Source organism: Scyliorhinus torazame, chromosome 27 (genome assembly GCF_047496885.1).
Source record: "Scyliorhinus torazame isolate Kashiwa2021f chromosome 27, sScyTor2.1, whole genome shotgun sequence".
NCBI classification, from domain to species: domain Eukaryota; kingdom Metazoa; phylum Chordata; class Chondrichthyes; order Carcharhiniformes; family Scyliorhinidae; genus Scyliorhinus; species Scyliorhinus torazame.
In genome coordinates this window covers 36,482,985-36,498,381 of record NC_092733.1, presented here as the reverse complement: position 1 = coordinate 36,498,381, position 15,397 = coordinate 36,482,985, and the positions used below count along the sequence as shown (strand labels likewise).

The 15,397-nt window shown below is 48.5% G+C and overlaps 2 protein-coding genes across 2 annotated transcripts in view; one reads left to right on the top strand and one right to left on the bottom strand.

The window, feature by feature from the left end:
* Positions 1 to 15,397, top strand: part of LOC140403402 (uncharacterized) — a 960,939-nt gene that overhangs the window by 409,424 nt on the left and 536,118 nt on the right. The window lies entirely within an intron of this gene.
* Positions 1 to 15,397, bottom strand: part of LOC140403208 (patatin-like phospholipase domain-containing protein 6) — a 198,380-nt gene that overhangs the window by 180,663 nt on the left and 2,320 nt on the right. Inside the window, exons 3-4 of the mRNA XM_072490961.1 lie at positions 8,316 to 8,357; positions 928 to 1,015 (exon numbers count right to left, since the gene is read on the bottom strand). Of these exons, the coding sequence (XP_072347062.1) occupies positions 928 to 1,015; positions 8,316 to 8,357 (130 nt within the window). The remainder of the gene's footprint in view (positions 1 to 927; positions 1,016 to 8,315; positions 8,358 to 15,397) is intronic.

Genomic DNA, 15,397 nt, shown 5'->3' with positions numbered 1-15,397 from the left:
ATTTCTTCTCTCAGAGCGTTGTGAACTTGTGGAATTCTCTAACAATAATAATAATAATAATCGCTTATTGTCACAAGTAGGCTTCAAATGAAGTTACTGTGAAAAGCCCCTAGTCGCCACATTCCGGCACCTGTTCGGGGAGGCCGGTACGGGTATTGAACCCGCGCTGCTGGTATTGTTCTGCATTACAAGCCAGCTGTTTAGCCCACTGTGCTAAACCAGCCTCTACCACAGAAAGCTGTTGGGGTCAGTTTGCTGGATATATTCAAGAGGGAGCTGGACGTGGCCCTTGCGGCTAAAGGGGTCAAGGGGGATGGAGAGAAAGCGGGAGTGGGATACTGAATATGCACAATCAGCCACGATCACATTGAATGGTGGTGCAGGCTCGAAGGGCCGAATGGCCTACTCCTGCACCATCCTCTGCTATTTATATTGGGGCAGCACGGTAGCACAGTGGTTAGCACTGCTGCCTCACAGCTCCAGGATCCCAGGGTCAATCCCGGCTTGAGACATTGGATGCAAAGATTTTATTTCTCCTTCATAGTACAAATCCCTTCCCTTCCCAGTCTCTTTGGATCCCCGGGTGTTATAATTCCTTTCGGAGTTACGAATAAAGCACGTGACGGTGGGCCAACAATCACTTGCTTCTCTCAGTGGCATGTCCCGCAGATATTCAGCATACAAACTGAGGGCTCGATCAACTGAGATTTTCTTTAAACCCAGCAATGATAAAGAGCAGGGTGGCGGACTGCAATCAAATCTCCCAGGAATACTCAGTAAGGATCGTACAATCCCGACTGTGCAGAAGGAGGCCATTCAGCCCATCGGTCTCCAGCCCCCGATGTTAGGTAAGCGGGTGCAGGGCTTAGAAATCATTGACCGACAACTGTGGGAACGGCAATAAACTACAACCATTGATTTACTCACTTCTCTCTTGCAAACGTCTGTGCACGATGAGAATAGTGGTGGCAATCAGCACCACCGCCACACCGGCCCCCAGTATTACGCCCATCATCTGGAAAACAAGTGGTGCAAAACGCAAGAATTAAAACTTTGAATTCAAGATAGAAAAATAAAAGCATCAGTCTAACCTTCAGCTCTTGCACAAACCCCAAACGGGTGCAGCATTCCGAACTTAAAGCAGCAAAACGCCACAAAGATAGCCATTGAGGGCATGTTGACAAAGCTGAGACCTTTGCTGAAGCATTATACTTAGAACATACAGTGCAGAAGGAGGCCATTCGGCCCATCGAGTCTGCTCCGACCCACTTAAGCCCTCACTACCACCCTATCCCCCTAACCCAATAACCCCATCAAACGTTTTTGGTCACTAAGGGCAATTTATCATGGCCAATCCACCTAACCTGCGCGTCTTTGGACTGTGGGAGGAAACTGGAGCACCCGGAGGAAACCCACGCAGACACGGGGAGAACGTGCAGACTCCGCACAGACAGTGACCCAAGCCGGGGAATCGAACCTGGGACCCTGGAGCTGTGAAGCAACTGTGCTAGCCACTGTGCTGCCCTGACTTGAATACTTTCAGAGGAACACAATGCTGGCGACTGAAGGGTCAACTCCAATGTGACAGCAATGGATGCTGGACGAGCCAGCAGTGCCTACACTCTACAATTGAATAAAATAACTCCAGTGGAAAGCCTGATTTTGTCTCTGCCTCACTATAGGCCTGCTGCTCCAAGCCAATCAGGCCTTTGTTACTCGAGACGTGGCCATTCCAAACTGCTCCTCGCTGACTTCCCCATGATCTACCCGGGTTCCATCTTAAAGTCTGCTGCCTGTGTCCTTACTCGCCAAGTCTCGTTCACCAGTCACCCCTGACGTCTCCTGGTTAGGCCAACACCACAATTTCTAAAATCTCCTCCTCGCTATCGAATCCCTCCGTGGCCTCACCCACCCCTCCCTATCTCTGCAACGTCCTCCAGCCCCACACACCCTCCCAGGGATCCAGTTTGTGTGTCCTCAGCATGAATCACTCAGTGGCCATCTTCAGCTGCCTCAGCCTCAAGCTCTCCAATCCCTTCCTGACACCTCTCCACCTCTCCTTGCAGAAACTCGTTGAAACCCCGCATGGTTTCGGCCCTGCTCTTGATCACCCATTCCGGGGCCTCCTTCCGGAATGAAGCAATGATCCGTGGCGTTTAATGACGTTCAAGGCACTGTACGAACGCAGGTTGTTGCTGGCACGGCTGTTCAGAGGGAAGACGGGCACAGATCTGGTCACGGTGCTGCCTTGAGGTTTGCAGTCTCTCATCATTTAACCCCATGTATATCGCGTGGCTACTTCCGTGAGGTAGCTGGGGCCTGTGAGCGAGACAGATAAGAGGAGGAATTTCTGCTCTCGGGAGGGTAGTTAAGCTGTGGAATTCTTTACCACGGAGAGCTGTAGGGGCCAGGTCATTGAGTCTGTTCTCTTAATCAGTCAGGGAATCAAAAATTATGGGGATAAGGGGGACAAAGTGGAGTTCAGGATTATCACATCAGGTCAGTCATGACCTCATTGGATGGCGGAAGAGACATGATGGGCCGATTGGCCTTCTTTCTGCTCCTGCGTCTTATGGCCTCATGTGGACTTGCAGCCCATGAATCATAAAATTCCCCACAGTGCAGAATGAGGCCATTCGGCCCATCGGGCTGCACCGACCCTCTGAAAGAACACCCTACCCAGGCCCATTCCCCCACCCTACCCCCATAACCCAACCTAACCTGCGTGCCTTTGGGCTGTGGGAGGAAACCAGAGCACCCGGAGGGAATAATCCTTATTTATTAGTGTCACAAGCAGGTGCAATGAGGTTACTGTGAAAATCCCCTAGTCGCCACATTCCGGCGCCTGTTCGGGTACACAGAGGGAGAATTCAGAATGTCCAATTCACCCTAACAGCGCGTCTTTCGGGACTTGTGGGAGGAAACCGGAGCACCCGGAGGAAACCCACGCAGACACGGGGAGAACGTGCAGACTCCGCACAGACAGTGACCCAAGCCGGGAATCGAACCTGGGACCCTGGAGCTGTGAAGCAACAGTGCTAACCACTGTGCCACCGTGCCGCCTAGTAAACCCACGACCAAGGGGAGAAAATGCCAACAGCCACACAGACTGTTCCCAAGGTGAGAATTGAAATGAAAAAATGAAATGAAAATCGCTTATCGTCACAGGTAGGCTTCAAATGCAGTTACTGTGAAAAGCCCCTAGTCTCCACATTTTGGCACCTGTTCGGGGAGGCTGGTACGGGAATTGAACCCCCGCTGCTGACCTGCCTTGGTCTGCTTTAAAAGCCAGTTATGTGGCCCTGTGCTAAACCAGCCCCAATATTGCACCCGGATCCCTGGTGCAGTGGGGCTTTCTTGCTAATCACTGCGCCCCCATATCGCGTGGCTTTGAGTCGTCACTTTCCAGTGAATGAGGAGAATTCCGCGGAGGTCTGACAGATATTTATCTGCATTTTAATCACGTTGCTGCTCTTATTTGTGGGGCAGTTTGGTGTGACTCACACAAGCTAAGCCAGCACCTGGCTGCACGTTTCTGATGCGGATAATCCAGCCAGTGTTATTTAACTCTGCTCGTCACAATGGCGACGCATTAAATGGGATTCCACTGCGAATTCAGACAAAGGGATTCTCCTTTTGTACGTTTGGAAAGGCAAGTGCGTGTCAAAACACATCAGCCACTCCTCTATTTGACCCGTCTCGGTCAACGTGAAGGTCATGAGGGGTTTCGTGGACAAATGTGGGTCTGCTGCGCCGAACAATTGAATGGCGACAGCCGGGGGGGGGGGGACGGGACGGGACGGGACGGGACGGGGGGGAGGGAGGGCTAGGATGGACTTGCCATAGAGAGGGAGTGCGGCAAAGGTTGACCGGACTGCTTCCTGGGATGGCAGGGTGGCCGAGCGAGTGGGCCTGTATTGATTGGAATTCAGAAGAATGAAAATGGATCTAATAATCTTTATTAGTGTCACAAGTAGGCTTACATTAACACTGCAATGAGGTTACTGTGAAACGCCCCTCGTCGCCACATTCCGCCGCCTGTTCGGGTGCACAGAGGGAGAATTTAGAATGTCCAATTCACCTAACAGCCCGTCTTTCGGGACTTGTGGGCGGAAACCGGAGTACCCGGAGGAAACCCATGCAGACACGGGGAGAACGTGCCGACTCCGCACAGGCAGTGACCCAAGCCGGGAATCGAACCTGGGACCCTGGTGCTGTGAAGCCACAGTGCTAGCCACTGTGACGCCCACAGATCTCACTGAAAAGTATAATATTCTGACAGGGCTGGACGGACTGGATGCAGGGATGTTGTCTCCTCTGGCTGGTGGGGGGGGGGTCTGAAACAAGGAGTCACAGTCTCGGGATACAGGGGAGGGATTTTGGGACTGAGATGAGGCGAAAGTTCTTCACTTCGGAGGGTGGTGAACCTGTGGAATTCTCTCCTCTAGAAGGCCAAATCACGAAACATATTTAAGAAAGAAACAGATAGATTTCTAGACTCTAAAGGTGTGAAGGGGTAGGGAGAGAGTGCAGGGAGTATGGTGTTGAGATAGAGGAGCAACTATGATCATGTTGAATGGCGTAGCAGGCTCAAAGGGCCAAATGGCCTACTCCTGCTCCTATTTTCAATGACCCACCAAAGACATTTTGACCATAGCTATAGCATCTGAACTGCAGTCAGCAACGTGCAACTCTCCTCCCTCTTTCCGTACGAGAGAGAAACTAGTGAGGAAGAGAGGGGACAAAATGGGGATTAGGGTGGAACACAGGAAGGGACAGACAGTCTGTGTCTTCCTGCTGGAGCGCGAACCTCAGCGACGACATTCATCCAGCCCAAGAGCCTTCCTAAAAACACGATCGGGTCTTGTAGCGAAAGAGTGGTCCCCTTGGCGAAGAGCCCACACACTAGGAATGAGCAGTTTGCGGAGAGTAGGACGGCTTGGCAGAGGGCTGACTGGGACGGGCGAACCCCGACGGCGGTTGCCTTTCCAGTAACAGTACTTGAGGTTTCAATCCAAAAGATCGATCAAAGAGGAACATCAGTACATTTTAGCAAGTTTCTATTTCAATCGCCGACTCATCAAAGTAGGTTCCTCCGCCAAGTGACCTCAACCGACACAACCACACATTGTGGAAATTGGCAGCTGACAAAGGCATTGTTCCCACGGTGCGAACACCATCATTGCACTCACTCTGGTTACAGAACAGAGAGCCCTTCTCACGACAAGTGACAAAAAATTTAGATTGGTGAATACATCTTCGAGCTTTGAAAGGCGGGAATTTTGTGAAGTTTGAAAGTGCAACGCTAGCAACTTTGCTGCTGCTGTTGTCTACGCAAGGCAGGGAAGTAGCTATGGAAAAGACAACTGGAATCATCTGCAACCATAGCGTCTAATCCATGTAGCAATAGCTCCTTCCCAATGGAGTGTCTGAAGCGGTTTGTGCCCATATGCGCAAGACCTGAACAATATTTGGGCAGAGAAATGGCAATAAATAAAAATGCCACACGAGTACCAAGCAACGACCAAGAAGAGAGAATCTACTCATCTCCCCTTGGCATTCAATGACATTAGCATCGCTGGATCCCCCATTACCATTGACCATAAACTGAACTGGGCCAACCATACGGTGGCTACAAGAGCAGTTCAGAGGCTGGGAATCTTGTGTTGAGTAACTTGCCTCCTGATTCCATCAACCATCTACAAGGTACAAGTCAGAAGTGTGATGGAATACTCTCCACTTGCTTGGATGAGCGCAGCTCCAACAACACTCAAGAAGCTCGACACCATCCAGGAGAAGCAGCCCGCTTGATTAGTACCCCATCCACAAATATTTGGTCCCTCCACCACCGACACACAGTGGCAGCCGTGCATACCATCTACAACACGCACTGCAGCAATTCACCAAGGCGCCTTCGACAGCACCTTTCAAACCTGTGACCTCTACCATCTACAAGTACATGGGCAGCAGACATGTGGAAACACGACCACCTGGAGGTTCCCCTCTCACTCACCAGCCTGACTTGCAAATCTATCACCATTCCGGAGTCAAAATCCTGAAACTCCCTCCCTAACAGCACATGGTGTACCTACACCACAGGGACTGTAGCGGCTCAAGAAGGCATCTCACCACCACTTCCCCAGGGGCAATTAGGGATGGGCAATAAATGCTGACCTAGTGAGCGACGCCCACATCCCGTGAAGGAATAAAAAAAGTCAGTATTTGTACAGCATCCGTAACACACTAAATGTCCCAAGGTTCTTCCTCGCGGTGAATGAACGGGGAGGTGACTGAAGCCTAATCGAGGTAGGTTTGAAAGAGGCTTGTGAAAGTAGAGAGTTAGCAAACCTGAGGGCTTAAGACCTGTAGAATATACAAGTTCAGAAGATAGCATTTTTGACCATCTGCCCTCCACAGAGTTGACGAGCAGGACAGATCTCCTTCAGTAGATTTTCTGACCAAACGCCTTTCTGAAGTTCCTCTAAATTGCTGATGTAATCAGTCTCAAACATCTCCTCAGACTTACCATTCCAAACATTCACCACCCGGTGTCAAATAATTACACCTGGGCCAATTCACTTAGATTCATAGAATCCCTACAATGCAGGAGGCCATTCGGTCCAATGAGTCTGCACCGACCCTCTGAAAGATCATCTTATCTAGGCCCACTCCCCAACCTATCCCCATAACCCCACTGAACCTGCGCATCTTTTGACTGGAAGGGGCAATTTAGCGCGGCCAGTCCTCCTAACCTGCACATCTTTGGACTGTGGGAGGAAACCGGAGCACCCGGAGGAAACCCATGCAGACTCGGGAGTACATGCAGACTCCACACAGTCACCCGAGGACGGAATCGAAGCCGGGCCTCTGGTGCTGTGAGGCAGAAGTGCTAACCAATGTGTCACTGTGCCGCCATAACTTACCTCCTCAGCTTCAGCTCATGCGCTCTCTTATTTATTCTAAGCCACATTAAACAGTTTCTCAGAGTGTAGCTGGTTGACACTCTTTTGGCCCCCAAATCCTAACAAGGTTCACTCTAAGTTTTCTTTTCTCCAAAGTAAAATAACCTTTACCCTTGTCGTCTGCATGCCTGATGCCAGGTGTAAGCCAGATAAATGACAAAGTCTTGTATTAATATAGCGTCTTCCATGATCCCAGGACATCACAAAGCACTTCTCGAGCAATAAAGAACTTTCAGTATTTCTGGAAATAAGTCGGGCCAGCGAAACCTTTCATCGGGTCAGACACAAGAATACCAAATTTCAGAGGGGCTAACAATTTATACAGCATGAGAAAAGGATGCTGACTGGTTGGCTGGTAAGAGAACTCTGATTGGTCAAGCCATTGCCATGGAGAAGGCAGCAGGGAATAGTTGTCCCCCATCCTTTTTAATTAGAAAAGGCGCAATGTCTGGACATGATCTTCCTGTTTGCAGAGGGAAGAGCTTGGACGCAAGAATATACGCAGCTTCTAGCAAGTGTAAGTGAGCCACATTGTGAGCTTGGCTGTTAACCTTAAATTGGTTGTCAGCGTAATTCTTAGCACATTCAGGCTTGGTCACTAAGCGCTGTCCAATTGCTGAATCACATCTAATGTTGGGCACTACGCGGGTCAAGTACAGTCAGTACTTTACCCGTTTCAAACAGTCGAAAGGACTTGTTACTCGCTTACCTAGGCTTGCTAGAGTTAGTTTTATAATCATACACGTGTTATCCGTCCTCTGCAAATAGAAGGAATATGTCCAGGCATTGCTTCTTTTTCAATTAAACAAAAGTATGGGGGGGGGGGGGGGGGGAGAACAACTGTTCCCTGGTGCATTGCCCATGGCAATGCCTCAACCACAGTCCACCTGCCAACCAATCAGCACCATTTTCTTTGCAAGTAGCATAAACGGTTGTGCCCTTTGAAATTTGGCATTCTTGCGTCTGTCCTGATGAGTGCAAGGTGAAAAACTTTGACGGCATGTCCCTTTTTTCATCAATCCTCAAGTTCTGTTATTATCAAGCAACTATTGACAGTCACTTGCAGCAATCTAAGAAGTGTGGCAGCCAACTTGTGCACTGCGGACGGCACTGAGATAAAGACAATATAATCTGTTGTAGCGATCTTGGTGAAATAAGTAAATATAAGCCTAGGGTTTGGGTAGAACTCTCCAGGGACGTCAGTCACTGAGTTCAATATCATGTTTTACAGAGACTCCAAAGTTGGAGACAAAGGGGGCCCTCGGAATCCAGGACCGCCCACAAATCCCGATGGCGTCTTCTCCTTCATCTTTCAATCTTACAAACTCAACTAAAAAGAAAATGTCTACTCACCCATGACCTTGAAGCCGAACTCTGGAGCATCCAAAACTCTGGCTAGGTAAATTAATAGAATGATTTTTAATTTTTCCAATCAAGCCAGGACCTCCTCGGTGGAGGTGTCCACACTCTCTATTTGATAACGTCCCGTGTAACAGCTAAAAACTTATACGTGAAAACACTGATTTTTGCCCAAACCCCTTCTCACCCAATCTCCAGCGTTAGCCTAAACTCTAGAGCGATTTAACTCTCTCAATCTAAAGTTGTTTCACGCTCTGCCACAATGCTCTAAGTTCGCAAATGTTTCTTCTAACTCACCTCTCTTCCAAGCTCGTGCTTTCAGACCACGTCCAATTGGTACTGTAACTTGTTGACCTTCACTAATCACGTCAATTAACACCTTAAACAGGTTACCTTTCGCCTGGTATGGAAACTTCAATTTTAAAAAAATTCGGTACTCCCACAAAAATCCGAAGGCTTCATCCAACCCAGACTACGATTCTGGGAAAAGACGGGAAGCTCCAGAGAACAGGGCCACAAGGTGCACACGGAACTGTGCGACAAATGTAGGAAATTTCTATATAGATTGTATTATCTGTTGCAGGAATATATATTTTTTTAAAACTTGGTTTAACATACAGACATGTTGTGTGGCTGCAAAAGGTGCAATTAAGATGCTGTAACAGTGAGACCATCATTCATTCCAATCTTGTACTTGTTTACAAAGAGATGCCTAATGGAACTTATGATTGCTGGAGATTTCCTGGAGAGTAGCTCATTTGAGAGATGTGTTTAGACTTGGGTAAGCAGGTCATGGAATCTGAGCGGGATAAAGATGATGTAATTAATGGGAGGAGCCAGGTCTCGCGGTAGTTTTGCAGTTTGATATAGGTTAGTCGGTCTGTTAGGAGTTAAGTTGAGCAACAGTTTTGCCAAATGCTATCAGGCTGAGCAGGAGTCTGACAGAGACAGAAGGATTTGCAGGTTCTTTCTCCACTTTTCTGACAGGAAATCTCTGCACAATAGTACAATAAGTATCCCCGTATTTGCTTACTTTATTTACCAGTTGGATTTGACCTGCAATAGGCTTTACTTAATTGGAGATAGGGAAGAATATAAGTTAGCAGTTGAAGCATTTTTTTTATTTCAATAATTGTTTAACTGTGAATTGAAAATATATTTTTTGTGAAGTTAATGTGTTTGATCCGGTGCTAATAAAGTTTGTTTTAATATAAAAGATCCCTATATGTCAGTGGAATAACTCCTGGAAATGAAGTAACCTTTCCTCACAGTTTACAAATCGAAAAATTGTTGGGGTTTCTTATCCGGGCCTAATATAAATTGGGGTCTGATCAGAGTACCGCAAGAACTGATCTGGGTCTTAGGGGTTGAAGCAGCGCAATAATTTACCATTGCACCAAACTGGGGAGAGGTTGGAAAGTGGGGCACGGCGTGGAAGACTGGAAGGAAGATATCGATAGTGTCATGTGAGAGTACCCTTTAAGAAATGGGTGTTTAAGAAATGTACCTTTAAGAAATGGAGCTGCTCATGTTACTGCAGTGATGTCAGAGTGTGGGTGGAGCTGAGCTCTACTTCTGCTTTTTTAGTTTCAGTTTGAGAAAAGCTTGGGTGTGTCTGTGAGCTGCACTGCTGTTGATCTCTGCCATCCAAAGACCATCTATGGATCATTTGGTGAATTCAGAAGAAGTATAAATGTTTTCTGTTTTGAATGTAAACCCTGATGTGCTCCTGTTTGAAGGTTTGCTAAGTCTTTTGGATGGTAAAAGGGCAGCATACAGGTTATTTAGTGTTGTATTCTTTGGGGGGTGTATTTGATTTACTGGTTGCTAAGATGTTCACTGTATGTTTTAGAAAGGTCAACTTCAGTTCATAGAATAAACATTGTTTTGTTTTAAAACATACTCGTCCATTTCTGCTGTACCACACCTGTAGAGTGGGCCGTGTGCTCCCCATACCACAATCTAGTAAAAGTTGTGGGTCAGGTGAACTCCATGATACACTTTGGGATTCTCTAAACCCTGGCCCATAACAATAGGTTTGCAGGTTGAAAGGAAAGGCGGCAGTTCGGAAATAAAGGGAAAGGGTGCATTATTGTCCTTAGTGGAGGCTGAAAAGAGATTTGATCGGACTTCCTAAAATCATGAGGGAGTCTAGACAGAGTAGGGAGTGTGTGTGTTACCATTGGTGAGGGCGGGACAGTTGAGAACCATGAAACAAACACCATTAGAACTGGGACATAAGGACCCTTGGGCCTGCTCCGCCATTTAATACCACCATAGCTGATCATCTATCCCCACTCCACTTTCCCACCTGTGTTCCAAACCCCTGGATTCTGAGACCAAACTCTCTCTATCTCAGGCTTAAAAGCAGTCAATGATGGAGCGTGCACAACCCTCTGGAGTCGAGAATTCCAAAGATTCACAACTCTTTGAGTGAAGATATTTTTCCTCGTCTCAATCCTGAATGATCGCCACCCCCTCCCATGCCGAGAGACTGTGCGCCCACGTTCTAGCTTTCCCTACCACCACCGCCCCCCCCCCCCCCCCCGAAGGGCTGTGTCTACCCCGTCAGCTCCTCCAAACTCCTTTATGCTCAATGAGATCAACTGAACTCCAAACAATAGGATTGACTCCAATCAGCCGCTCATCCAAGAGCCAATCTTTTGGGGCTGCACTGTAACCTCCCAGTCCTTCCATAGATATACAGACTAAGTGTACAGAGTACTCCAGATGTGCTCTCACCAAAACCCTGTACAATTGTAGCAAGACTTCTTTATTCTAATCCTCTTGCAATAAAGGCTGCCTCAGTAATAGATTCCGGCACTTCCCCGATAATTGATGCCAGGTTAACTGGCCTGTAGTTCCCTGCTTCCTCTCCCTCCCTTCCTGAATAACGTTCCCTCCAGGAGCCAATGGCCTGCACATTTTAGTAAGAGCCAAGAGCTACCTGCAGAGATAGTTGATGCCCTGGTTAGGTTTGTCCAAAATTCTGGTCCCAGCTAATTTCCAGTCTGCTGGAACCACTCTAGAGTTGAGGGAATTTTGGACAAACCTAACCAGGGCATCAACTATTTCTGCAGATAGCTCTTGGCTCTTACTAAAAGGTACAGGCCATCGGTTCCTGGAAATTTTCTCATCTTCAATCGCTTAGGCTTCTCCAATACGGATATGAATGACGTAAAGCTCCTCACTCTTATTACCTCCTTGGTTACCCTCTACTTCCGAAGTGCAACTTGAATCACAAAAGGTTAGTATGCAGGTACAGCACGTGATTAGGAAGGCAAAATGGATGTTAGTGTTTATTGCAAGGGGAATAGGATATAAAAGCAGGGATGTTTTGCTACCATTGTACAGGGCATTGGTGAGACCACATCTGGAGTAGTGTGCACAGTTTTGGTCTTCTTACTTAAGAAAGGACATAATTGCATTAGAAGCAATTCGGAGAAGTTTAATTCAATGATTCCTGGGATGGCGAGGGTGGGGGATTATCTTATATCAAACAGGTTGGGTCTGTAACCATTGGGGTTTAGAAGATTGCGAGGTGATCTAACTGATATATACAAGATCCTGAGGTGACTTGACAGGGTGGATACTGAAAGGATATTTCCCCTTGTGGGAGAGACTAGAACTAGGGGACACAGTTTAAAAATAAGGGCTCTCCCATTTAAGGGGGAGAGGAGGAGATATCCTGGTAACTCTCTTCCCCAGAAGGCGCCGGGGGCAGGGTAAGCGAATATTTTGAAGGTAGAGATAGGTTCCTGACTAACAAGGGAATCAAAGACTATCGGGAGTTGGCAGGACAGTGGGCTGACGTCACAATTAGATCAGTCATTACCTTAGTGAATCACCGGGAGCAGGCTTGAATGGCTGAATTACCTAGTCCTGCTCCTAATTGTGACTTCTTCTGTTGAACATCTCTGCCATTTCTTCATTATCCGTGACAATTTCTTCTCCCTCTGCCCCTCAGCCGCTAGCATTTGCTTTAGCTACTCTCCTCCTTTTATACACTTGTAAAAGTTATTTAAATCTGTTTTTATATTCCTAACTTGTTCCCCTTCCGATCAACATTTGGTTTCGCTACCATTTCCTAAACACTCCAAATCCTCAGCCTTACTACAATTTTTGCAACATTTTAATCCAATGTGATCCTTAATTTCATTAGAAAGCCATGGATGGATTTTTCTCACCGAGCTTTTGTATTTTAATGGAATGTACTTTTTGTTAGCATTTTGAATTGTTTCTTTTAAATGTTTTCCAATGTTTACTTATTGCTGTTACGTTTTGTCTACTTGCACAATCAACCTCAACCAACTCCCCCCCTCATACCTTTTTTAAAGTAAATTTAGAGTACCCAATTATTTTATTTTTCCAATTAAGGGGCAATTTTGCATGGCCAATCCACCTCACGTGCACATCTTTGGGATGTGGGGGTGAGACCCACGCAGACACGGGGAGAATGTGCAAACTCCACACGGACAGCGACCCAGGGCGAGGATCGAACCCAGGTCCTCAATGCCGTACGCAGCAGTGCTAACCACTGCGGCACCATGCCGCCCCTCTCCCCTTATACCAGCATAATTGGCTTTGCTTAAGATTCTTGTTTAGGACTGGAGTGTGTTGTTTCTAAACTTACTGAAGAATTCTGTTGTTTTATGATCACTATTGCCTCGATGATCCTGTACTGTGAGATTGTTAATGAACCCTGCCTCATTACACAATGCTAGACCTAAAATCACTTTATCTCTTGTTGGTATTACTTGAGGAAACTATCATGCGGGCGAGGAAGGTTAATGGATTTCCTGGCTGTGGCATCAGATTTGAGAGCGATGAACATGTGAATTTGGTCGCCAATTGGAAATACTAAAATAATTCTTTGATATTGGATTTCAGCTTATGGTGGGAGCAGACACAGAGGCTCTTGGTGTTCAGTTCTTTACAGCCAGTGCCCAGAACAGGATAGAGGCTGGAAGAGCTGAATGAACATTCCAGCCACATTGAGGAGCTGGGTGGTATTGTCAACCAGAACTGACCACACTGTTCACCAAGGCGGGTTTGAGCAGTCAGATGAACGTGACTCTGCGAAGCTATGGCATTAAGACTGCGTGATCGACAGGGCGGCACAGTGGTTAGCACTGCTACCTCACAGCGCCAGGGACCCGGGTTCATTTACGGCCTGGGGCGAATGTCTGCGCGGAGTTTGCATTTTCTCCCCGTGAGTGCGTGGGTTTCCTCCGGGTGATCCAGTTTCCTCCCACAGTCCAAAGAGGTTACGGGGATAGGGCGGGAGAGTGGGCCTAGAGTATTTAGAGTGGGTCTGATGCTCTTTCAGAGGGTCGGTGCAGATGTGATGGGCAAGGTGGCCTCCTGCTGTACTGAGGAATCCTATGAACCGAGTGAAGGAGGTTCAGCAGCAATGCGTCCTTTTGGGTGATAATCATATCTGCGAAACTCGGATGGAGTAAAGCGAACATCGGAGGTTGCCTGATGATCAAATCCTGCACGGCGACAAGTGGTGAAACTCAATTGGAGGAAGATAAGAGCTTTGGAACTGCACTTGCTTCCCAAGGCAGCACGGTAGCACAGTGGTTAGCACTGTGGCTTCACAGCGCTAAGGACCCGGGTTCGATTCCCGGCTTGGGTCAATGTCTGTGCGGAGTCAGCACGTTCTCCCCGTGTCTGCGTGGGTTTCCTCCGGGTGCTCCGGTTTCCTCCCACAAGTCCCGAAAGACGCGCTTTTAGGCGAATTGCACACTCTGAATTCTCCCTCTGTGTGCCGGAATGTGGCGACTAGGGGATTTTCACAGTAACTTCATTGCAGTGTTAATGTAAGCCTACTTGTATAAGGAAATGGATGGTGGGTGCGGGGTCGGTTTGGGAGCGGATGGAGGCTGCTTCGTGCAGGGGCACTAGCTTAACAGCCCTGGTCACGGCGCCTCTGCCGCTTCCGCCGGCACGGTACTCCACCAGCCCGATAGTGGTGGCGGCTCTTCGGATCTGGGGCCAGTGGAGGAGGCATGTCGGGGAGGTCAGAGCATCGGTGTAGACCCCAATCACCGATTTGCCTCAGGGAACATGGACGCGGGTATCGACTGTGGAGGAGGGCGGGGATTGTGAGGATGGGGGATCTGTTCCTGGAAGAGAGCTTTCCGAGCATGAGGGCGCTGGAGGAGAAGTTTGGGCTGGCGAGAGGGAACGACTTTGGATACTTGCAGGCGAGGGATTTTGTACGCAGACTGCTGCCGTCCTTCCCACGTCTCCCGCCGAAGGGGAGGCAGTACAGGGTAGTTTCTAGGGGAGAGGTGGGAGAGGGTAGAGTTTCAGACGTCTAAAAGGAACTAATGGGAGCTGAGGATACGCAGACCGAGGACCTGAAGCTTAAGTGGGAGGAGGAGCTCGGGGGGGGGAGCTGGAGGACGGTATTTGGGCAGAAGCCCTGAGCAGAGAAAACACGACCGCAACATGCGCCAGGCTCAGCCTGATCCAGTTTAAGGTCGTGCACCGGGCCCACATGTCGGGGGCCCAGATGAGCAGATTCTTCGGGCTGGAGGACAAGTGTGCTAGATGCGCCAGAGGGCCGGCTAACCATGTACACATGTTCTGGTCGTTCCCTAAACTCAGGGGGCATTGGCAGGCATCCGCAGATGTCATGTCCCGGGTGTTGAAAACTGGGGTGGTAATGAGCCCGGAGGTGGCAAGCTTTGGGGTTTCGGAAGTCCCGGGAGTCCAGGAAGAGAGAGAGGCCGATGTTTTGGCCTTTGCGTCCCTGGTAGCCGGGCGACGAATGCTGTTAGCATGGAGGGACTCAAAGCCCCCGAGGGCTGAGGTATGGCTATCGGACATGGCGAGCTTTCTTGACCTGGAGAAAGTCAAGTTCGCCTTGAGAGGTTCGCTACTAGGGTTCGCCCGAAGGTGGCAGCCATTTATTGACTTCTTTGCAGAGGAGTAAGCGTCAGCGGGGTGCGGGGGGGCTAGGGTAGAGTAGAGTAGAGTAGGGGGATATTGAGGCAGGTCAGCGCGTGAACAGAGCCGTGGTTTGGACAATGTTTAATTTGTAATTTGTGTCTTAACTTCTTTTT